The 24,848-nt window shown below is 43.7% G+C and overlaps 1 protein-coding gene across 4 annotated transcripts in view; it reads left to right on the forward strand.

The window, feature by feature from the left end:
• myo5aa (myosin VAa) overlaps nt 1-24,797 on the forward strand; it is a 39,809-nt gene extending 15,012 nt beyond the window's left edge. The window contains exons 7-42 of one of the 4 annotated variants that reach the window (XM_076077767.1): nt 970-1,051; nt 1,913-2,020; nt 2,130-2,236; nt 2,487-2,752; nt 2,898-2,979; nt 3,105-3,245; nt 4,114-4,239; nt 5,355-5,438; nt 9,186-9,341; nt 9,824-9,921; nt 10,030-10,116; nt 10,323-10,431; nt 10,652-10,863; nt 11,074-11,230; nt 11,555-11,794; nt 11,896-12,144; nt 12,858-12,951; nt 13,048-13,193; nt 13,349-13,481; nt 13,640-13,761; nt 14,142-14,198; nt 14,390-14,617; nt 15,128-15,136; nt 16,780-16,880; nt 18,640-18,720; nt 20,218-20,416; nt 20,887-20,952; nt 21,371-21,464; nt 21,575-21,724; nt 22,019-22,173; nt 22,332-22,421; nt 22,806-22,956; nt 23,082-23,364; nt 23,494-23,668; nt 23,820-23,900; nt 24,235-24,797. In XM_076077767.1, coding sequence (XP_075933882.1) covers nt 970-1,051; nt 1,913-2,020; nt 2,130-2,236; nt 2,487-2,752; nt 2,898-2,979; nt 3,105-3,245; nt 4,114-4,239; nt 5,355-5,438; nt 9,186-9,341; nt 9,824-9,921; nt 10,030-10,116; nt 10,323-10,431; nt 10,652-10,863; nt 11,074-11,230; nt 11,555-11,794; nt 11,896-12,144; nt 12,858-12,951; nt 13,048-13,193; nt 13,349-13,481; nt 13,640-13,761; nt 14,142-14,198; nt 14,390-14,617; nt 15,128-15,136; nt 16,780-16,880; nt 18,640-18,720; nt 20,218-20,416; nt 20,887-20,952; nt 21,371-21,464; nt 21,575-21,724; nt 22,019-22,173; nt 22,332-22,421; nt 22,806-22,956; nt 23,082-23,364; nt 23,494-23,668; nt 23,820-23,900; nt 24,235-24,387 — 4,872 coding nt within the window. In that variant the 3' untranslated portion in view covers nt 24,388-24,797. The remainder of the gene's footprint in view (nt 1-969; nt 1,052-1,912; nt 2,021-2,129; nt 2,237-2,486; nt 2,753-2,897; nt 2,980-3,104; nt 3,246-4,113; nt 4,240-5,354; nt 5,439-9,185; nt 9,342-9,823; nt 9,922-10,029; nt 10,117-10,322; nt 10,432-10,651; nt 10,864-11,073; nt 11,231-11,554; nt 11,795-11,895; nt 12,145-12,857; nt 12,952-13,047; nt 13,194-13,348; nt 13,482-13,639; nt 13,762-14,141; nt 14,199-14,389; nt 14,618-15,127; nt 15,137-16,779; nt 16,881-18,639; nt 18,721-20,217; nt 20,417-20,886; nt 20,953-21,370; nt 21,465-21,574; nt 21,725-22,018; nt 22,174-22,331; nt 22,422-22,805; nt 22,957-23,081; nt 23,365-23,493; nt 23,669-23,819; nt 23,901-24,234) is intronic. The other 3 variants (XM_076077769.1, XM_076077770.1, XM_076077768.1) reach the window with 3 other exon arrangements.
• Nucleotides 24,798-24,848: the final 51 nt, after the last annotated feature.

Genomic DNA, 24,848 nt, shown 5'->3' on the forward strand with positions numbered 1-24,848 from the left:
TTTTTAAAATAATAATTACATTTCTGCCCTTTTCTTGTTTAACTCCTCCTGTAGATATATTTACGGCCCCACAAAGTCTTAGAGAATCCAAATCCGTTCACATGGTTAGCAAACAGAAAGGTTGTTTCACGATGTTACAGCTTTTATATTTTGTGAAGTTCTATCTAGATGGAGTTCATTTGCTTTTTCTCTCCTATAGCTTTATTGTATATTCAGCGGGTGTGTTTGCTAACTGGTGGAGCCAGTAGGGCAGTGTCTGGATAAGGAAACATATTTTAACTCTGCACACACACATACACACACACACACACACACACACTGTCTTTGCAACACTGTTGCAATGAGGATGTTAGGAATGAGGATGTTGGCGGAAAACGTGATCACTGTCCTCACATTTCTTACATGATTGCCACCCATTTATAGGTGTGCCATTGTAGGACACAGGTAACAGTTTCCAGCTTTCCAGCACGCTGCTGACATCCTTTTTAGTTGTTAATTTTCACTAGAAATTGATTTATAACTCAAGTTGGATGCAGTTGTTTATGTTTATTATTTATGCACATCTACTGTCGGATCTATCAGGTATTACCTCCTCATAGGGTTGGGAACGCATGCACATGTCGGCCACATCTTGTGTTTGATTTCCTATATGTCTGGGAAATTTAAGTGTAACAAATAAACATGTAATATTCTTATCTGACTTAATAATGTCTGTTGATATGCCCTTGAGCAAGGCACTAAATCACCAACTCTTCCAGTGGAGGGTCCAGATGTTAAACTGTCAAACTGATTAAAAGCCCATCTGATTATACATTACCCACAGATGTTCCCTTGCAAGAAGGCAGGTTGAAAAAAAAGTCTAAAACCTGTAAATCAATGACATTCATGTGCTGTGTTTTAATAACAATGCTATACAGGTGTGCATGCAGCATTTCCCTCACATTATATCATCTTCATGCTTTGTTTCAGGCTGACGAGGAAAGGAATTATCACATCTTCTATCAGCTCTGTGCATCATCCCATCTGCCTGAGTACAAGGCGCTGAAGCTGAGTGAGTGTCATACATGTGTGCATGCAGCCACACACACACACACACACACACACACACACACAGAGCTGCCAAGTGTACAGTAAACTATACAATCACACCATAAGCAATGACAGAAACGGTAGCTTGAAGTCAGAAGGAACAGCTGGAGCGAACAACTCATTTTATTGTGAAGACAGAGTCACTGATTGGACGAGCACTGTGTTTAGCTGCAGTGCCCCCCCCCTCTCTACATCTTTGGAAAACGTCGTAACAGACCACAGTTAGATGTCTGAAGAGTGCTGACAGATATCTGATTTTATATCGGTTTAGTATCAAACACATTGACTCTGTGGTTAAACAGGCACTCAGAGCTCTCCCACTGTGGACCTGCACCTGCTCATCCAAGTCATGGGACACACACACACACACACACACACACACACACACACACACACACACACACACACAGCTGCTGTCTTTTCCTCTCCTGCTGACTTCCTGGCTCAATAAATGGGCTGGTTGTCACAGTCGTGTCAGTGTCTCTTGTTGCCAGGAAACAGGCCATGCCTTAATTCAGTGTGAAGTGTGAATAGAGAAACAGATTGTGGGAAAGTTGAGCTAACATCATTTTTACACAGAAGGGTTCTTGATGGTGCACTGATGTCACGATGTATGATTTTTAACAGCTCCCCCTAGCTAATCGGAAACGAAATGTTATCTAAAATAAACTTCTATTTATTGAACGAGGTACATGTTGGTTTCCAATGCTCCGTGAAAAAGGAGGATCCTGTGAGAGCACATTTGTACCCACGTTGCACGAGGTAAAACTGCACATACTGCATGTTTTCTCAATGTGTTCACTCTCTCCGCTTCTCCACTCAGGCAACGCAAACGACTTCTTGTACACCAGGCAAGGCCGCAGCCCGGTTATCTACGGTGTGGATGACACCAACGAGCTGTCCACCACTCGCAAAGCCTTCACATTGCTCGGTAACAGGCTCGCCCTCACATAGAAAAATCCACAAACATTCAAGTGAAACACTTTGTCGGTATAGTTTTCCAGCTCTTTGAATTTGTGTGTGTGTGTTTTCCCCTGCAGGTATTAATGAGTCCAATCAGAAGGGGTTGTTCCAGGTTTTGGCTGCTATTCTTCATCTGGGAAACGTGGAGATAAAGGACAGAGACTCAGACAGCAGCGTCATTCCTGTGAGGATAATATTAATACTGCGGTTCAGATTGACAGTGAGACAAGCTGAAACAGATAGCTTCATATGTGATGGCCTGTCTCAGACGGACATCTAAAAATACATGTTGGGCCAGTTAGAGCCGAGGAACAAGCCAGTGATGCTGATTTGCGCTACGTGTTTACTTTCAAATGAGGAAATCCATTTTTTCTTAACCGACATGGTGTTGGGTATTTCCTGGTATTGATTAAGATCTCCTCTTTTCCCCGTAGCCCAACAATCGCCACCTGACGGCGTTCTGCGAGTTGGTGGGCGTGACCTACCAGGACATGTCTCAGTGGCTGTGCCACCGGAAGCTGAAGACGGCCACAGAGACGTATATCAAGACCCTGCCCCGCCTGCAGGCCACCAACGCCCGCGATGCGCTGTCAAAACATATCTACGCCAAGCTCTTCAACTGGATTGTGGAGCACGTCAACAAAGCCCTGATCACCAACATCAAACAGCACTCCTTCATCGGGGTGCTCGACATCTACGGGTACGCCTGTGCATTCGCCTGTCTGTGTGGGGTGACTAGCAAATCTGAGGTTTTAAATATCACTCGTATGTTAAGAGTAAAGTCATTTGCTCTGACTTTCCGAGAGGTGTACTAGCAGATTGACTCCTCTGTTCTTCTCCTTAAGGTTTGAGACATTTGAGATCAACAGCTTTGAGCAGTTTTGTATCAACTACGCCAATGAGAAACTCCAGCAGCAGTTCAACATGGTGGGCAGCACGCGTTTTACCTCTTGGATTGCACGTTATGTTTACAGATATGAAATTGTTTTGTTTCTTTTTAATTGTTTGATGCAAGTATTTAGCTTAATCACCACTTGTGTGTGTTTGCGCAGCATGTGTTCAAGCTGGAGCAGGAGGAGTACATGAGGGAGCAGATCCCCTGGACTCTGATTGACTTCTACGACAATCAGCCCTGCATCAACCTCATAGAGGCCAAGATGGGCATCCTGGACCTGCTGGACGAGGAGTGCAAGGTACGTTTTTATTCCATTATTATTCCATTACATTCAGTGGTGTTTTTTTTGTATTGAAAGACACTTTAAGATGCGGAGAGAATTGTTGACGGACTCTGTCCAAAAGGATGCATTTTATCCTGCTTTTGTTTGACAAGCATACAAACCAAATAGACCGATCATGAATCTTCTCATCTTTAATCGGTCTTTTAAAGAATGTACAGTTACATAAGACTTGATGACTCATGAATACAGTTTGTGGAATAAAAACTTTCTCATACACGTAAACAAAAAGTGAAGTAAGTCCGTGCTGCATACTGAGCATGAAGCATGTGGGCTGTGGTTGAACCTCTCAGTGAGAGCCTTCCACTAGTTCACACCCACATTCTGCTTTACGTTTTTTATTTTATTTTTTTTACAGTCAACCTGTTGGTGCCTCCCACCACACACTTGACCCGAGTCTCCCAACACCCACGCTTAATAGTTCACATCAGAGTTCCCCTGCAGAAACCCAGCATACAAAACAGTGACCACTTTCTAGCGTACACAATGGATGGATCGCCTGCTTTTATTTTGTTGGAGACGCTACACACTCAGAGTAATGTTTGGCGGAGCTTTGGTTGAATGTATATGAACTACAAGCGTTATCTGAGTTGATATTCAGGTTGCAGCCGGTGTAGATTAAAGGCGGTGCTCGTACCTGTACCGTCGACACACTTTCACAGCTGTTGTCCTCATGCACTGTGTAGCCAGAGAACACCCTTGTAAGATGTAATGCAGTCCAATAACTCTGCGAAATCTGAATCTACTTTCAGTACTTTGTCTTGCAGTGTATTTATAAGCATACATAGATCATTTTCTTACCGTGTGTTCTCCGTTTCTATACCAGATGCCTAAAGGTTCGGATGATTCTTGGGCTCAGAAACTCTACAACACCCACCTGAAGGCCTGCTCCCTCTTTGAGAAGCCGCGCATGTCCAACCGCGCTTTCATCATTCAACATTTTGCTGACAAGGTGGGCTTGATTGTGTTCGCTTAATGTCCGCATGGTGTTCGTCATAGTATAAGAGGAGTTAGATTCATTATTTTTGAAAGTTTGACATTCAAATTTGGCTGGAAAACGAATGGCTCGTCCCTTTGTAGCTCAACATGCAACACTTAGGGACATAGTGGCTGCAGTTGCTGCTGCAGTGCCGGAGATATTTTTAGGATGGCTGGAGGACAGATCACTTTTTTTATAATCATTGGTTTCACACACAAAACCACTACTGCAGTGAAATGTTTAGAGTGTGTGTGTGTGTGTGTGTGTTTGACTCGTGTAATCCACTTTAGTGTTTCGTATCCTGTAATGAGGTGCTGTATGACGCAGTGTTATTTTTAATGTCTGTTTTAGGAGCCTCACTATAAGGTTACAGATAAACGGGGGCAAGGACTAATGCAGCTCCCCTGACATTAAAATGGGATCCTCGGAGATATTTCTGACCAAACATTTGAATGTTGATATATTTAAAGGCACTTGCATCAGGAGTTCATGTCCGTACATGAGCTACTCTGAGGGTTTTACTCTTTGCCTTGTGAGCTTGACATAAAACCAATAGATAAAAAAGATTTACTTTTTTATAAATGTACCCGAAACATTAGAACAGTGAATACACATTTCTTTGGGTCAGATTATTTTGTAAGATCTGCCGGAATGTGATTAGGAAAACAAAAATGCCAGGTAGAGGAGGTAAATTGTAGGGATGCAAAACCGAACCGTAAAAAACGTATTAAACCAAACCGTGAGCTGAACCGAACCGTTGCATCATTTGATGAGATGCCAGAGACAAAGAAGAGGCAATTATCTGAACATAGGCCTACTTGACCATTAAGCACCCTGCCTTTCATGTATAAATACAGTATAATATAAAATGATCATTCATTATTATCAATCAACCCATCTATATATTTTGGAGGTTGTGAACACACAAAAACCAAATCTGTGGCCCAAAAACTGCAATACCTATCGAACCGTGGGCTTGTTGTGCTGTTGCACCGCTAGTAAAGTGAAATAAAAGACCTGGATACATCCCAGTGAAATGTCCTCACAGGTATTGTAACACCAACTGCTCTTTCTCTCTCTCTCGGCAGGTGGAGTACCAATGTGAAGGTTTCCTGGAGAAGAACAAGGACACAGTGAACGAAGAGCAGATCAATGTGCTGAAGGCCAGCAAGGTGAGCAGCACAGACGCACACCTACGTTATATTTTATATACATGTATAATCAGCCAAAAGCAGGTCCTAACTAGATTCATGTGCAGAGAGCCATTTGAACACATCAATGTACGTCCACTGAGATCAAAGCCAAGAAGCCTGCCGCTCATGGAGAGCTGGTGCACCTGGTCGGCGTTTGAAAAATAGACGATTGTTTAGTGACCCGAAGTCCCACCTGAAGGCGCAGGGAAGCAGCGCCCTCCTCTGGCCATGTGGAGGTAGTGTTGATGCCAGAAGTGATGACAAATGCCACATCCAGGAGGTTTATGGCCAGAGAGGTTGAGGTTTTATTTGTACATCACAGAGAAAGCTAAACGCACACACAGTGAGTCAGGTCATTGGCTCAACATGGCCCACAGAGGATAAAGAGGATTTTGGTTCATTATTATGATATCAATATGTTTGTTATTATGATATATTTTGCTACATTTTGCACCCGCTAGTTTGTCCAAATATATTTAAAGAGCTTTCAGAAAGGCATGACTAAGCCGAAATAAGTTTGTTATGTAGTAACAGGAGTAATACTGTACACATTTTGCAAACTTCCATGCATCCTTATGAAACGATCTTTGACACATTTACTAGTTTTGTCAAAGGGAGACTTCACACCAACCTTGTGATAAAGTTTCTTTTTGCTTTCAAAATGTCTTAAAGGGTTGATTTCACAGTTTTTCAAATGATCATTATTTAATTTTTGGGAACAAAACGCCAATGAACTAGAAAACCAAACTCTACAAACGTGCACATGTTCTATTAAACCTAACTTAGCCAGATCACCCCGAATTAACATCGTGTGTGTGTGTGTGTGTGTGTGTGTGTGTGTGTGTGTGTGTGTGTGTGTGTGTGTGGTGTGGGTGGGTGGGTGGGGGTGGGTGGGTGTGGGTGGGTGGGTGTGCGCGCGCGCGCGTTTTAATCTTTGTTCAGGATCCATGTCTAAAACCTGGTTGGGTCAAAAAGCTATTAAAGCCATTAAATCTTCATTGCTGTTTTGATGCACACACACACACACGCAGGCACAAGCTATGATGTAGTGTGTTTTTCCAAAATGCTTTACGTGACCATCGACTGTTCTCTTATAGACTTCATCAAGAGCAGAATTGGGTAAGGGTTGAAATACTGTCTGCTCTAACCTCTAACACGATCACTTAACACACACACACACACGCACACACACACACATACATACTCATGGACGTAAAGTCTGAATGTTGCCATGGAAATGAGGGAGATTTAAACAATTAGGATTAAATGGTAATGAGCTCATTAAGAGATTTAGTCCAATTAACTTTAGTTTTACTTCCCTGTTAAGCTTATCCTGTGTGTGTGTGTGTGTGTGTGTGTGTGTGTGTGTGTGTGTGTGTGTGTGTGTGTGTGTGTGTGTGTGTGTGTGTGTGTGTGTGTGTGTGTGTGTGAATGCACATTTTTTCCAGCTAGCTGACTGTTGGCTCATACCATGAGGAGCTGTAAAATGTCACTTAAACTGGTCAACATTTAGCAGCTAACTGTTTTCATTGCATCAGCGTCTGTTTTTTGTGATCGCCCTTTAGATGAACAGAGAAATTCTCGGGTGATGTGTTTTGTAAAATCCTGCTGTTGATAGCCCTTCAACTGTCAAGACAGTTAAAGGAAATTCTGGTTCATACAACGTGGGTCTTATTTGCATGGTCTTGGCTATTGTCTTTTTCAGTATTGATAAAATGGGACTCGCCAAAGTAATTTCTGAGATCTGGTAACAGGGAGACATTGCTACAAAGAACTGGGGCAAAACATGTGCAGTCAGACGATCATACAGGCTGTAAACAAGCTAACAATTTAGCCAAATTATCAAAACCACCTCGATTATCTAAACCCAAAGTAAGCGCACCTGGAAATGTTGCTAATAGTCCTTCATTGCACAGTAAACATTCTGTGTGTGCTCACCAGTACAGTGAGTCCATGTTGAAACAGGAAGTCCATTTATAAACTGTGATAAAAATGTACATTTTACCTTTCGTCTTCGTTTTCTCTACTAAATAAATTCGGCTAATTTGGGGGTTTGTTTAAAACCTGCAATCGTCTCATCGTCCTGCCACAGTGGACTTATTTTTTAGCTGTGTCACTTAAATACCAGATCTTAGCAATTGGCCCAAAACTCTGTAAAGAAAATCCAGGTTGTATAAAACAGGAACTTCCGTTCCAGTGTAGCAGTTAAGTACTTTCAAAGAGTACCCGCATGGCTCAAAACTGCATCGGGGTCTCGCATTCATGCAGACGAATGCTTTCAAGTCTAATCAATACAGTGCATTCGAGAAAATGCCTGATGCAGAGATTTCCCATGATGCATTGCATTGAGCTTAGAGCTCAGTGGAAAATGCATCCCACAGTGTTTGGTAAATAAATCATCATCCCACCATGTCTCTTCAATCCATTTCAACCTCATCATTAGCCGGCCTGCTTTTATCTACTTCTCGGTTTGGATCATAGATGTGTACTCTAGTTTCTGATGGGGTTAAAAAATGATTTTTGAACTTCAGCTTGTGGGTTTCCTTTCTTTTTAATGTCATTGTGTTTCTTTTGTCACTGTGTCTCCATGTGTTGTCCATGTATGTTTGGTTCTGTCCTCATCATGACAACCCTGCCCTGCCAGCAGAAGGTAAACACAGGCGTTCTTACAACGCTGGTCCGCCTGTAGCTCTTCCTTTAGCTCCTTTTTTTTTTTTTCTCCCCTCTTTTATCTTTCCTCCTTCCCTGTCTCACTCGGTCACTGAGGTATCATCACTCTAACAGCGCTGATGAGATTTAAGTTATGCGTTTGTGTCTTTTGTTTGCTGCATGGGGGAGCACTAGAGGCACTCTGAGAGGAGAAAAGAGGGCTGGACGTAAAAACAAAGGGACACAAAGGATGGAGGATATTTTTATGTTTTCAGAGCAGAGTCTTTGTGGCCGTGGCTGTCCAGATTATCCTGCTTAATGACGCTGGTGCAGAGGAGCAGCATGGCAGCGCTCTGAGCTCAGCAGGAGGAGCTGAAGCTGCACATAACACAGCATCCTCCTCATATAACCTCAGTGTTATATGGAACATGACTGATGCGTTTGTGTGTATCATACATGATTTATGTCATAACACCATGGCGAGATAACGCCGTGCAGTCATATATGGCCACTGCATACTTTCATATATGACTAAACTTAACCTTTCCTTTGTTTGTATTGGATTTTTAAATCATTGTAACAACTCTCTGACTGGGAATACGTTTAACAAACGCTAATCAAACAAATCAATCCACTCACTCATCTACTCCAACTATCCGGCAGAGTTTCTGCTGTCTTTGTGTGAACATGTTGAGATGAATTAACTCTCATGTCAAACCATCTCCGCAGTTGATTACTAGACTAGATAACTTGATTGCTTTTTAAATTTAAAAATGAAGTCCTCAACATCGTGGTTATCGACACTCGAGTGAATTTCTGAAGGCTTGTGGCAAATGGCGGCTGTGATTATGCTTTGTAAGGCTTAATGCAATAGGTAAAGGGAAATGCATACGCATGCCAGGAACTGTAAAACGAGGCTGTTAGAAACATTCATCGCTCATAAATATGTTTCGTAGTTTCACTGAAGCTTAACAGTACATCCAGAGCGAAATGCTTTCAGTAAATCAATATTCCCCTGCAGTGTCTAATGCTGCCGTCAGCTGCTCTGTTTGACTGTAAGCGGGCTGCTTTCCACAGTTTCACCTGCTGGTGGAGCTGTTTCACGACGGGGAGAAAGCCACCAGCCCCACTGGTCAGGTCTCCGGCACCGGAGGCCGGACCCGCCTCAGCATCAAACCTGACAAGGGCCGTGAAAAGAGCAGCAAGGAGCACAAGAAGACCGTTGGCTGCCAGGTTGAGATTTCTTTTCAGTGTTTTTGTTCTGTGGACTGATGCAGTTAGATAGATAGATACTTTATTCATCCCCAGGGGGAAATTTGTAACACTTTGTACACTGTACTCAGTGTAGGTGTTTACACAGGTGCTCGGTCCGATCTAACTGGACAGAGTGAGATCAGATCCAGCACATTTTGGTAGATATCAGATCACATTGAATATATATATAGTTGCTCTGTTTACCCACATGTCTTTTCTTATCCAAATTCATTGTCAAGCGTTTGTTTTTATTGCTGCCAGTTGTGAATTGCAGCTACATCAAAATGAGGAAAGAATGACTTCTCCGTTGGTTTGAAGGGATATCAACTATTTCTTAATCTGCTCTGAGTGTTTTTAGATCAATAATATTGCAGAAAACAACAGCATGTGTTTGTTATGATGATTATCCAAAGCTGCATTTGACACTTGAAAATGATGGTGATGATTGTCTTCTCTTGTAGTTTCGTAACTCGCTGCAAATGCTGATGGGTACTTTGAACGCAACAACCCCGCACTATGTACGCTGCATCAAACCCAATGACTTCAAGCTGGCCTTCACGTGCGTCTTCCTCTTCTTTATTTATGAATTGTTGTATCTAGAGCCGCCATCTTAGCTCAAGTGTAATTTATAGAAGCCATATTTACTGTCGTTATTTGATGTCGGCAGGTTTGATCCTAAACGTGCGGTGCAGCAGCTCAGAGCCTGCGGTGTCCTGGAAACCATCCGCATCTCTGCTGCAGGTTTCCCATCCAGGTACTGATGCATCCCAGCAACACTGCTACTGCTTCAATTTTACAACTTCAGTATTTTTCTTTACAGAAAGCCAAACAGCAAAGCAAACCTGGTTCCCTCTTTGCAAATTGACTTTGCTGAAAGAATGTACTTGATTGAACAAACAGCAAATGAATCAAATGTTTACGTCGTGGCTAACAATTTTTTTTTTTATGTGTGTGTCTCAGATGGACGTACCAGGAGTTCTTCAGCCGTTACAGAGTGCTGATGAAGCAGAAGGACGTGTTAGCTGACAAGAAGTTGACCTGCAGAAATGTTCTGGAGCAACTGGTGCAGGTCAGGCTGTCTGGGTTTTTACCTTCCGTTCATTCTTAACAAGGAAAAATAATGATTATAATATGATTTGCATTATTTACGGCACCTTTTCATTTCCGAGTCCTTTGTTCTGCTCCTTTACCCTTCTAAGCAAACACTGGTCTCACAGAGTAAATCCGTCCCTTCTTTGGTCGGTCTAATCACCGTCTTACTCCTGATCTCTGCTCCTGTCTTCCTTCAGGACCAGGACAAATACCAGTTTGGTAAGACCAAGATCTTCTTCAGGGCCGGCCAGGTTGCCTACCTGGAGAAGTTGAGGGCGGAGAAGTTGCGTGCTGCCTGCATTCGCATCCAGAAAACCATTCGCTGCTGGCTGGAGCGCAAGAAGTATCTGCGCAAGCGCAGCTCTGCCATCACCATCCAGAGGTTCACCAGAGGATACCAGGCTCGCTGGTGAGTCAGCTGAACTCCCTTCAGCCATTAAAACAGAACAATCGCATGCGAACACATTTGATTCCTTCTTACGGATTGTTTTAAAAGACAATGCCGGGTAAAACTATTTGTTTTGATTATTGCAGTTAAATTAGTCGCAGGATGAAATACCTGAGGTCTAAAGTTGTGTTCAAGGGTTAGTTGAGACCTGTTTATCTCTGGTCTCCTCAGCCTGGCCAAGTTCATGCGTCGCACGCAGGCGGCCACCGTTATCCAGAAGTACCAGCGGATGTGCGTGGAGAGGAAACGCTACAGACAGAAGCAGGCTGCCGCTCTGGTCATGCAGACGATCCTCAGAGCGTACATGGCCCGGCAGAAGTACCAGGCGGTAAGACACGCGTCGCAAAATGCTGCAAAATGAATTCAACCTCACCGATTATTAAATCCTAAGATCCAGCTTTCTCACAAGAACAATTCAACTAAACATTTCTTATACTTTGTTATACTAGTTCAGTTATTGTCCTACTTACTCACTCGCTTCTACAAAGTACTGTAACAAGCAAATCACACCCGTTGCAAGTGTGACTATTACGGAAAGGAACAGGAATCGGTGAAATCAGAAAAAAAAACATTTTCCTGTACGTAATTATACCCACATGGGCTCTTATCGCTCTTTCTGCTTCTCCTTTGCTGTTTCTGTTTCCGTCTGAAGTTACGGCGAGAGCACAAGGCGGTGATCATCCAGAAGCGCGTCCGCGGCTGGCTGGCTCGCTGCTGGTACAAGCGCTGCCTCGTCTCCATCGTCTACCTGCAGTGCTGCTTCCGCAGGATGAAGGCCAGGCGCGAGCTGAAGAAGCTGAAGATCGAGGCTCGCTCAGTGCAACACCTCAAGAAGCTCAACAAAGGCATGGAGAACAAGATCATGCAGCTGCAGAGGAAAATCGACGAGCAGGTGAGTGATTTCCCCCATTTTTTTTTGTCTTCATGTATTGATTTATTTTGTCATGCGGGTGTTTGACTTGCCTGTTTTTATGATCCGTCCCATGCCTCCAGAACAAAGACAAGCGGTTGGTCAACGAGAAGCTAGTCAGTCTGGAGACCACCTACACAGCAGAGAGCGAGCGGATGCGTGGCGAGCTGAGCCGGCTGCGCGGGGTGGAGGAGGACGCCAAGAACAAAGGCAACCAAGTGTCCTCGCTGCTGGAGGAGCTGGAGAAGCTGAGGAAGGAGCTGAGTTCCACACAGAAGGAGAAGAAGACCATCGAGGACTGGGCGCAAACCTACAGGAACGAAATGGAGAAAGTAAGACGGGATCCACATCTGTACCTGCAGACCTGTAGTGGTCCAGGTCCTCCATCTCGTAGACCTGTAGATGCATTTTTCTCAATTTTCTAGATTTCAAGGGAAATTCACTTTTTGCTTATATACCCTCCTTAAAACCTCCTCTGTCTTCTCTCCTCCACTTAGTTTCCAGCTTTTAGTGAGACTGTCGCGGTCAAAAGTCCTATTATTAATTTAAAGCTAAGGTCACTAGAAATTGCTCCAGATTAGTACAATGTCCCATAGTTTCCTGGAAATGTGTGTATATATATATATATATATATATATATATATATATCACAAACATAATTTTTTTGCTTAAATATGCATATTGGCACCAGAGGAAAAACGTTTTTCCCCAATTTAGGAGCCAAATCGAACCAGTGTGAAATGGGCACATGGTGGGGTCAGAGGGCACAGTTGCCCCGGGGCAGGTGAGCACAGGAGATAGAGTAGTGTGCTAGTGAGGTAGCTACTGAACTCTGTGTGTGTGTGTGTGTGTGTACTCTGTGTTTTTTCTTTCTTCTGCTGTGTTTCTGTCTAGTATTTTGTCTTCAAATAACCCGGGGAGCATCTTTTAAGAGTTAGGAGATACAGTAATGTGTTGGATGTGGAAAATAAATGGATCAGTCACACAACATGTTGGTTAAGGATCATTTGTTAATGTGTGTGTTTCTGTGTGTGTGTGTGTGTAGATGGTCTCGGAGCTGAAGGAGCAGAATGGCTCGCTGAAGAAAGAGAAGGACGACTTGAACAGGTCGATTCAGGAACAGAGTCAGCAGATGACAGGTATGAAAACGCCACCGCCTAAATCATCCATCTAGTCATACAGAAAGGCGTGAATGTCTCCTAAACCACACAGTGTGTTTCTTCATGACCCTTCAGAGAAAATGGCCCGTGTCATATTAGAGGAGACTCAGCAGCTGAAGACCGATCTGAACGAGGAGCGATCTCGCTACCAGAATCTCCTGACAGAGCACCGCCGCCTCGAGGAGAAACACGACGACCTGAAGGAGGAGATGGTCTCCTCGGTGAGGAGCACATGCACACACCCAGTCAATACTTATGAGATGTTTAACTCGTATATGAGCATCATTTGACATCAAATGGTTTGTGATACACTTACAGGCTGAACTCGAGTCTATCGTTTTCTAAATGAGAGGTTTATTTTCTCTCTCATCTGCAGAACGTCTCAAAGCCTGGCCACAGGAGAAGAGATTCCACCCACAGCAGCAACGGATCAGAGTACACATACAACTCAGAGTACGCCGAATTGGAAGAAGGTTCCCGTGCCGCCGAAGTAAGATCGTTGGCATCAAGTACACATTTAATAAGAGGGAACATCCAGAGATGTGCTTTCTACTGTTAGTTGCTGATGTTAAAGTTGCCTTTTCATTTAAACGCCGCCATTCAGATACATTTCACGGGGCATGTGCTCTGTCCTCACATGTCCTTGTCCTGCAGGATGTGACTCGAGGAATCGACACCTCGCTGACCCTCAAGCTGCAGAAACGTTTAACAGGACTGGAGCAAGACAACCAGTCGCTGCGCAACGAACTGGAAAACAAGGAGGACCAGTTCCAGCGGGCTAGAGCCAGGGTACCGACACCCACACTGGGCTCTGAAATACATCATATTATCAATATGTATAATATTAACAAAAGATATAACACTTATATCACACCTAGTTATAAGCCTCTTTTAAGTGTGTTAACATTAAAGGATTGTAAACCTACAGTAATGCTTGTATAGTACCGAATAAAAGCTAAAATATACATACGTAAGCATTTAATAACCCAGTGTAAGAACAAATAAGTACTTTTTTTTACACTTTTTATGACTCCTTGATATAATAAGAGGCTTTTTCATGCTCATGTACATAATTTAAAGGTCTCATTTGTTAATACATAGGGTATTACACAGGCCCTGTTCTTATTCTGTCTTGTGTCAATACAGAGTTTGTCTTTGTCTTGTTTCAGGATGACGTTGAGTTTAAAAAGGCTCGTGGGGCAGAGCTGGAGTACGAGTCCCTTAAGGTAAGCTATGAGAGCAGTAGAAAGTAGAAATGTAACACTGGCACATGTTTTCTCACTGTTTCCAGATAATGACTTGATCCAAAGCCAGACATCTTCTTTTATTACAGTGTTTCCGTAGCTCCAGAAAGCCTCATTTGCCACTAGTTGTCATAACTCTGACCCCCCGACACTGAATTTTTTTCTCTTCTCAGCGTCAGGAGCTGGATTCGGAGAACAAGAAACTGAAACATGATCTAGTGGAGATTAGGCAAAGCCTGCTGGGTAAAGCAGCTACTGGTGCTGGGGCCCCGGGCTCCCCAGCTTACAAGGTGGTCTTGGAGCAGCTCAACGCCTCCTGCGAGGAACTGGAGGTCCGTAAAGAGGAGGTGCTGATCCTGCGCTCCCAGCTGGTCAGCCAGAAGGAAGCCATGCACCACAAGGTAGAAGAACATTTAACTGTCTCTGTTGTCTCTGTCCTCAAGGAGGGAAAGTTCATCCATCACCACTGCTCAACTGGAAATGATCCAAAGATCTTGAAAAGCCTAGTACATGGTTAATAATCATCCTCATGTAATTTAACATGTAGGCTCTGTGGTCACATGGTGCTGTTGTTCGTTCACAAAATGAAGCTAGATTTTGGTGGATGCCTCCTGCTTGATTGCATCCACCTTCTCACATTTGTGTGTTGTGTTTTCACCGGTGTCTGTTTCTCCGTTTGTCTATTTGTTAGCACAATGTCCCAAAACACGACTAATGGTTCAGGCCAAGTCTCTAATGGCCTAAAGATGACTTGAACATTACTTGATTGACATTTAAACTCTAGTTAGTTGGTGATTTAGGTCAAATCCCGTTATTATTTACACTGTATGTCGATATTGTTTTCACTGCACCGTCAGTGTGTCTAACTCTCCTGTCTCCACCTTCTCTCCTCCATCCATGCTTTCCCACAGGATGAGAAGGTACAGTTTAAAAACTGCGTCATGCATGAGTAGTTCACACTTTATTCAAAGTGGGTGTTGCATATAAAACCTCCGTAGGTAAGAAATCTGATCCAGAAATCAATTTTACATTTCATCTCAAGAGATGGCAAGCAGCAGGACCGCTCTGTGCTGCTCTTACCACCGCTGCTAGGAAAGATGTTAAAGTAACTTAAAGTTTGCTCATAGATACTTAAAACAGCTGTATATCTGGTGGTCGTTCAATGGTGGAGGTTTCTTACTTTGCACTAGCAGCTGCTCAAATATGGCTTCTTCTAGTGGGTTTCATAGAGAGTTTAGTGAAAGAAAAGGTTTCATAACGTCAACTATAAACTTCAGTACCTAAAGATTAAGTGTGAGGGTGCATGTTCCCGCCAAAGTATGACAACTATTTGCACTGGAACCATAAAATAGGTGACCAAATTATTGTCAAACGAGAAACCCAAAAGTGAAGCTGTAACAAAAAAATCACAGAGGAAACACAAGATCAGTATTCTTACTTTAAGAGGCTTTACACACACACACACACACACACCCCCACACACACATATACACACACACACTGTCCCCTCCAGGCTGGAGTTTGATTATCTCATCTGTCAAGTCCTTTGTCTGTGTGAATGAATGCAGTTATGGACCGTTTGTTTCACTAAAAGTCACTGAGAGTTCTGCTCATCAGCAGCTTTTACAGCAGCCATTTTGCATTCGTTCCTGTGAACACCGTCTGTGATACGCTCACAACCCGCGGATGGATGTCACTACAAAACACAAAACCCTCTGCAAGTAGAATTTGAAATGGCAGCCTGTACATTTCTGTTCATACAAAAGTCATTCTGAAATTGCATACAATATACTTTTTTTCTAAATTCAGATACAATCGACTGCACTGAGAAATGCAAGTTCAGAACACAGCTTTTATATTCAGAATATTATATTCAATATATTCAATATCTGAAAATGTATACCAAGGCAGCACAGGCAAGGGGGCTCACTTCACAGTGCTGAGCAGTGGTGACTACTTGTGTCTGTACTTAGTAATCGTAGGTTTTGAATTATTCATGTTGCTGTTGACTCACTACAGAAATAAACTCTGTGACCGTTTGTCTGCTGCATTATACTGCAGCTACATAGAAGCACAGATATGCTGGTTCCCCTGCTTAATGCTAACACATTAGCCTTGTCATTGTCATTTTGATCCCAAGTGACCTTAACCCCTCGTTACTTATCAGCTGATGCTCAGCACCTCTTGTCTCTTGAAAGCTTGAAAAAAAAAAAAAAAAAAGCCCCCGCTGTGAAGTGACCTTCCCTGTAGACAGACGGCTGACGCTGAGGCGTCACTTGATGGCTTGTCACTGTTTCATCCCGAGGCTCCTACTGGCTGATGGTTGTCAGAGTGAAAGGACAGTTGTAGCCAGCAGCTATAGCGATGCTGGCAGGGAGTCAACAGCGCACATGCTGCATTCATGAAACCCATCGATCCGCTCGTCTTCATTCATACACCTACACTGTATGAAGCTGGTTCACGGTGCTGCGTAGCTAGGCGGTTGTAGCAGCCAGGTGGCTCTGTTAAATGTTGTGTAAGTCTTTCTCATTTATCCCCGTTTCCTTTATTTACCTTTCTGTAGGAGACCATGACCGAGCCTTCGTTCTATGTCGAGGATGTGTCCAAACTGAAGGACGCTGATGAACTCAAGCAAGCGTACATGGGCCTCAAAGACACCAACAGGTACTTTGGTCCAGCCAGTTCTCCTCCAGGTCTCCACATTCATCAATGTTGAATTCACCCTAAGCAACCGAGCCCAACATTTGTATCTCGCTGAGCTCTCGCTCCATTCTTGATATCAGCGTGAAATATGTGCAAGAAATGTGTGTTTGTGAACACTGCCTTGTCCTGTGCAGATCTCCGAGGTTCATGCGTAAGCCGTTGGAAGTCAGTGACCTCCTGAGTAGGCTGAGGTAACCAATGAGACGTGGCCTACGCATCATGGAACAGAGCATGCATGGCCACGCTGATGCCAAACCCGAGTTGAAAATGTTACTGAAGCAGAAACGGCTGACTCTACGTTGTAGGGCTGATGTAAAGCTTGCGTAGCTTTGCGCGGCGTTTTCTGGCCGTAACTGCATGTCGAATATTGCAGCAGCTCTAGTTACAGTTAAAGGTCTTACTCGTGCTCTAACAGACTGTGTTTACCAGTGTTCAAGGAATGTGTGCTTGGCTTTTGGAGTCAAGTTTTAGGATTCATAGGTCTGCATGGGATTCAATGAATCGGCATGTACAAGAGTAGAGTCTCTTAAACTGGAGGTAGTTTCTGTTTGAGCGCAAAACAAAGATATTTTCAAAAGCTCCGGTCTGTTTTTGGAGATGCTGCAGAACTCTTATGTTCACAGTGCAGTGTTTACAAAATATGCGGCATGAAAGCATGGACATGTCTGAGCTAACAAAGGTGTATATATGTAATCTTCAGTTGTAGTTTAACCTTTATTAACACATAGATTTACAACACAACTTCCCCCTACACTGACTCTTCAGCAGTGATCGGTTGGATGCCGCTGTGGGAAGCCTCCTGTCTCAGCTTTATGGAATGAGTTTGGCGTAAATCCTGCATGAAAGCCCACTTGTTTTCTTTGTTTGTCGAAGCAGAGATGCACAGCACACTTTTAATGAATTGGATGTCGATGCGACAACATTACTATACTTATAGAATACACTTAAAGTTACAGTGTTGAGGGAAACTCTTCACATTGTTACTTAACAGAGTTGCCCAAACTTCTGCGCTGTGCATCACTGCCTTCATACCTTTTTCTTCCATGTTGCTCCCTTTGTTGCCTTCTTTGTTCACACCCTGACATACGAGTGTACAGTGGAGAGTATTTAATACACAGCAGGCTACATTTAGACAATTAAGGACTTCACCACTGTTGCAATCAGCAGCGCCTTAAAACCTGAATCTGTGGGTATCAAAATAATTTATGTCAGTGTTGGAAGTAATTCAAATTGCAGATCACAGTCCAAATCCTGCTGGCATAGAAAGTTTCCGCTTTTAGTTTGGTGGTTAAATCATATAAATTAAAGCTACTAAGAGGAGCTTTTATTTTGTTTTGATTTTGGTGGTGCCTGTGGATTAAAGTGGTAGAATCTCCGAGTCCCTTTTAGAAAACTTCTCATTTGAACGCAGCAGGGTACGACAGTCGCCCCCTCCTGGCTGGAGGAGGAGCCGCTGCTTTCATTACAAGTTCCTCGTAGTAACTCTAAAAGGTAGATGGACACAGGTTGTTTTTCTCCACAGTCACATTCAGTAACTCCACATAATCTTGCATCATATTGGACAGTGTTTTTACATGCACACATGCAGACATCTCAGATAAGGAGAAGAAAGCGTGTTACTGTTGTCTTGCACATCTCTTTCCCCAACCACACCATCCCGCATTTTTATTTTTTGTTATTGTGTTGTTCGTGTTCCTTTTGTGTTCTGTTTGTCGGTCAGATCTGCCGCTCCAGACTTCCATAAGCTGAATGAGGACGGAGAGCTGTGGCTGGTTAATCAGGGCTTAAAGGAAACCATCAGGTGGAACTGTGTTTTTTTTAACACAAGTGGCATTTCTTTTTAGCATGATACGTTTGCCTTTTCACAGGAAAGAATGTGTGCTGCTGTTCTTCTTCATTCACCTCTTCTCTCGCTCGCACGCTTTATCAACCGTTTGAATTTATTCACAGGACATGTAGTAGTAGTTGGTATTCAGAGTCCTCCAGACTAATAGGAACAGCTTCTCTAAGCCTACTTTATGTTTTATGCATTTGGCCCCAGACCTCATTAGAGGGGCCCTACGAGGGTAGTTTTAGTGTTGTGTTACAGAGTTAGCATATCATGTATTCTACCTGGGTGCTATCGATATTTTTGGCACAACCGAAGATTTGCCCAGTTGATTTGGTCACACTCTCTTCTGACAGGGTTGGGTGCTCTATAAAAGTTGTATAAAGATTCTCCACACATGTTTCTTAATGGATAGTCATTTATTTAAGGTTTTGGTTTGATTTTCCCATTTTATTTATCACAAAGTGCTTCACAATTTGTCTTCATTCTGCCACTAACCTTGTTTTACTCACTTATAATGACGGTCTGTAAAATATCTCAGCTTCTTGTCAAATATTAACTTTAATATTCACTGCAGAGCTCACTTGGTTTTTTTGCATTGTAAAATGCTTTTGTGCTGCCAGATGGATTAGATTTGTTTTATTACTAACGTCTTATGTATAAGTAATTGAAACACAGCGAGAAAACAAGCCTTGTTTCTGACGTTTAACACGATTCCTAAGAATTGTAAACAAACATTACTTTCTGCAAAGCTTATTCCTTTCCTTGCTAATATCTTTTTTTAAATTACACACGGGGAGAAGAACCTGGGAATCTTTCTGAGCATTAAGACAACCGTTTACATGTTAGCAGTAGTAATAGGGGAAAGTCTCACTGGATGCTGGTTCACTTTTTGCCATATAACTTGTATAACTGAGTTTGAAGTTACCAAACTAGAATGAAGAGATCCATAAACAGTTTGGGAAGCAGATCCTAAACCCTCTGAAGCAACAAACTCCATCAGCTAGACCTTGCCAAGCCTGACCTCTGACCACAGAGTAGACACGGTTCAATGTTTAAAGAAAGTGAATCTTAATGACTCAGCAGATTTAAAGTGTGTGTTCAGAGAGGCTGGACTCTGGGCTGCTGGTATTGTCTGCACAGCATGCCGCTGTCCTGCGTCACCACACTGTGGTGAAAAGCTTGTTCTCTGACTGTTGTTTGTTCTTTTACTTACACTACAATGCTGATTTATTTTTCCTCTCCTTCTTCCATGGATGTCCTTTCTCTTGTTATTCCCCAACTTTTCTTCTATCCCACTCCATCGTCCTGTCTTCCCTCACTTCCTTACACCTGCCACATACCTCTTCCTTTTCCCTTCTCCCTCCATCTTCTATCTACCCTCCTTCCTTGTTTCATCTTTGGCACACCTCCTCTCTTCTTCTTCTTCTTCTTCTTTCCCCCCTCTGGTCTCATCTCCTCCCCCCTCAGGCTACTGGAGCACCAGCTGCAGACTCAGCGGAGAGGTTACGATAACGAGGTGGAGTCGTTGCGCGGCGAGCTGCACAATGTCAAGGAGGAGAACAACCGTCAGCAGCAGCTCTTGGCCCAAAACCTGCAGCTGCCTCCAGAGGCCCGAATCGAAGCCAGTCTGCAACACGAGATCACCCGGCTCACCAACGAGAACCTGGTACGCTGCAGCACACACACAAAGACGCATACAGGTTGAGGAAGAGGAGTAACTTCAACCTCAGTAAATGTAAAGTTCTCATCGCAAAGAGTCTCAGCACACTGAAACACAAAAGAGCGAGACTCCACGTCTACAAATACACACACTAGCAGAAACAGTCAAAACTTTTTTTAATATCTAGTAACATCGACATTTCAAGTTACAATATACATGCTCCCCATAATAGATCCATAACCAACAATTCAAAAAAACAATCGGAAACATTACATAATGATTTTTGCTACATTTGAGCCCCGTTCTTGCACACTGCAAAGCGTGGCAGGAACGTGTTTGGGTTGGTCGTTTCATCTCCACTTGGGCCACGCATACAAAACCTGAAACAGCGTCACACACACACACACACACACACACACACACACACACACACACACACACACACACTCATTTGTGTGGATGGTATCACCTGACAGGAACTCCTGGCTGAAGACCCCACAGCATCCCGAGAGGCTCGAGTCACCATTTTACGACGGATGGTTGTATGTAGAGTGTGTGTGCATGCGTGTGTGTTTGCACGTGTCAGAACTAACTGAGGTTTGTGTGTTTTGAATGAAGCAGCGCTGAATGTCGCTCTAACTCTCCACAGCGGTGTTTTCTAACTCACAGCGGAGCAGCTCTTCACCTTTTTTCTTGTTTCTAACAGCCAGCGAGTCCTTCAGCTTCTCTTCCTCTGAAAGAGCAATCGGCACAGCAGCTCTCATGTTGCCCCCTCACCCCTCCTCTCTGTTTCTTTGTTTGTTTGTTTCCAAGATGGGAGTAAATGCAAAGCCTGATGTACAGAAGTGTTGGAGTGTGAAGCTGAGAAGTTGGAGGCTTGCCGTTTGTCCTCACTATTCTCTTTTCTTTCTCTTTTTATCCGTCTCTCTCTCCATCACTCCAACCCTCGGCCGGTTTCAGGATCTAATGGAGCAGCTGGAGAAGCAGGACCGAACCATCCGCAAGCTGAAGAAGCAGCTGAAGGTTTACTCCAAGAGGATCGGAGAGATGGGGGGTACTTGACAAATTATCGATCAGCAAAGACTTGAGAGTCTGTACATATTATGTGTTTGGGTGCTACAGGACAGGATATCGCCTGACTGTCATGTCTTGTGTGTCTGCCAGCGGGTCAAGCCGAGGGACAGACGTCTCCAGGACAGATGGTGGACGAGCCGATACACCCCGTCAACATTCCTCGCAGGGAGAAAGATTTCCAAGGGATGCTGGAGTACAAGAAGGAGGATGAGCTCAAACTGGTCAAGAACCTCATCCTGGGTAAGAACTAAGTATGAAGAGCAAGAAACAACAGGTGGAAAATTAGATGAAAGATAGTCATCAAAAATCTATCAACTTTAAAGAGGTTATTTAAGGACAAACCACTTAGCCTAACATGGACTTTATAATGCCCCATTCATGTTCAAAATAAAGGCTTCATTCACAGTTTCTACCGTCTGAACTCTAGAAACCATCTTGTAGAACATGAATCTTTGTATTGACTGCAGAAACGTCTCTCCTAATGTTCTCCTCAGTCCATCGCTGAACTCTGAATTGCTCCTCTTGTCTCTCCAGAGCTGAAGCCTCGTGGTGTGGCTGTGAATCTGATCCCAGGTCTGCCGGCCTACATCCTGTTCATGTGTCTGAGACATGCAGACTACAACAATGACGACCAGAAGGTCCGCACCCTGCTCACCTCAACCATCAACAGTATTAAGAAGATCCTAAAGGTTTGTGTTTTATTAGGACTTTGGGGGCGACCTGTAGAAAGTTTCGTAGTTTTTTTTTTATCAGTAATTTGTGGAATGTTTGACTTGGACAGAGACTTGACTATTACCAGCTGGTTTACTGACTCCAGTTTGCTCTTCCTCTTGTCTCTTCCTGTCAGAAACGAGGAGACGACTTTGAGACGGTCTCCTTCTGGCTGGCGAACACCTGCCGCTTCTTACACTGTCTGAAACAATACAGCGGAGACGAGGTGAGACTCGCACCATGCACACCAACATAGAAACGTTTGAGCTCAAATGTGTTCACGTACATACATTGGGTTTGGTAAACTTAGAGGCAATTGTGATTGTTTTTTGTGTTTTTTCTTGGAAGAAATCGATCAACCGGTAGACAGTAAATATAAAACGTTAAATTAACTGGAGATTGTTTTTTGTTTTATAGAAAATTAATTCACCGTTCCTGTGATTGCAAATGGTGTTACTAGTGATGGAAAGTGTAAAAGCTGACATGCATATAAAATATCATAGCTTGGAATGAAATAGTATTTTTAATAGAGTTGCTGAGGATAAACAGAGGTTCCTATCCTCTCACATGCACATTAAACCCTGTATCTGCCTTTATCTGTGTTTGTTAGGCCTTCATGAAGCACAACACACAGAGGCAGAATGAACACTCTCTGTCCAACTTCGACCTGGCCGAGTACAGACAGGTGATCAGTGACCTGGCCATCCAGATCTACCAGCAGCTGATCAAGTGCATGGAGAACATCCTCCAGCCCATGATAGGTGTGTACATGTGTGTGTGTGTGTGGTCCTACAAGCTAATGCTCCTGTAGTATTGATGGGATTTGCTTTTGTGCACGATACAAATACTTACAAAGCGTGTGTGTGTGTGTGTGTGTTCCCTGCAGTTTCTGGCATGCTGGAACACGAGACCATCCAGGGAGTGTCGGGGGTGAAGCCCACAGGCCTCCGTAAGCGAACATCGAGCATCGCCGACGAGGGCACCTACACGCTGGACTCCATCCTGCGGCAGCTCAGCGCCTTCCACTCCACCATGTGCCAGCACGGCACCGACCCCGAGCTCATCAAGCAGGTGGTGAAGCAGCAGTTCTACATCATCGGAGCCGTCACCCTCAACAACCTGCTGCTGCGCAAGGACATGTGCTCCTGGAGCAAAGGCATGCAGATCAGGTACAGTACGAGATGTTGCTGCTCAGAGCGGAGCTCCAAAGTGTGGCTGATATCTTTACCCTTTGTTTTGTTGTTGTTGTTGTTGTTGTTGTTGTTGTTTCTTTACCTGTGACATTTGTCTGTGTGCAGGTACAATGTGAGCCAGCTGGAGGAGTGGCTCAGAGACAAAGGTCTAATGACTTTCGGAGCCAAGGAGACTCTGGAGCCTCTGATCCAGGCCGCTCAGCTGCTGCAGGTGAAGAAAAAGACTGACGAGGACGCCGGGGCCATCTGCTCCATGTGTCTGGGCCTCACCACTGCTCAGGTAAACTGTCCCGTCATTTATTAACAACATTGAAAGAGAGGCAAGCTTTTTAAATCATCGCTCTCCACCTCAGTCTGTTTTAAAAGCTAAGAAACTCCATTCACTGTCGGGGAAATGTGTTTCTAACCTCTCCGTGTTGTGTCTCCTCCAGATTGTGAAGGTCTTGAACCTCTACACTCCAGTCAACGAATTTGAGGAGAGAGTATCGGTGTCATTCATACGAACCATACAGGTGATTTACTCCGATGTATCAATACAACACTGACATAGTGTTTCACGTGGCTACAGTATACATATTAAGGAAATTAATGCTGCTGGAAAACACCACCTGAAAATGTTACACCTTCCAAACCACAGCACAAATTGAGTCCAGTAGGTGGGGTGGTGGGAAAAAAATGTAGCAGCAATGCAAAGCACTAGAATGTGCAAAAACACCGGTACAGTCCCATAAGTTAATGAACTGAACCTATTTTAAGGTATTCACTTTTTTCCTAAATTAAAATGGGCTCTTGTTAAATTCAATGTGACTGCATATTAATTATTTGATCTCTTCTTTTTCCATTCAGACTCGCTTGCGAGATCGTTGTGAGAGTCCGCAGTTGTTGATGGACACGAAGATGATTTACCCGGTCACTTTCCCATTCAGCCCTTCCTCCCTCGCCCTGGAAACCATCCAGATCCCCGGCTCGCTCAACCTGGGGTTCCTCACCCGCGTCTAAACCGAGGCCCCACAGGCCATGTTGATGTAGTGGCCACAGTTGGTATTGCAAGTAAAAAAAAAAAAAGAATATCAAAAATTCAAATTTGTATTCACATAGTTTGAGCAATTATGTCCAAAACGTTAAGTGAAAAGCCTCAAAGAGCTTCTAATTCAAAACATGGATTCCCGCTCTCCTAAGAGATCCTTTGGCTGATCCTGAACATTGACACTCAGAAAATCCGACAAAGAAAACCCCATCACGTCCTGAACTTGCAACATGCATCTGTACAATACTTGCATCCTCTGAACGTACACATGCACGCCTACACTCATGTGCACTTTCTCTCTTACAAAAACGCACAAATACACACGACACCCACGGTCGCCGCTGCTGGTTTAAATCTGTCTGTAAAAGGCCATCATCCATCCACTGCTTGTAAAAAAAAAAACGCCTGCCTCTTAGAGAAGCCACAAGAAAAG

This window comes from Anarhichas minor, unplaced genomic scaffold (genome assembly GCF_050575085.1).
Source record: "Anarhichas minor isolate MPS153535 unplaced genomic scaffold, ASM5057508v1 ptg000062l, whole genome shotgun sequence".
NCBI classification, from domain to species: domain Eukaryota; kingdom Metazoa; phylum Chordata; class Actinopteri; order Perciformes; family Anarhichadidae; genus Anarhichas; species Anarhichas minor.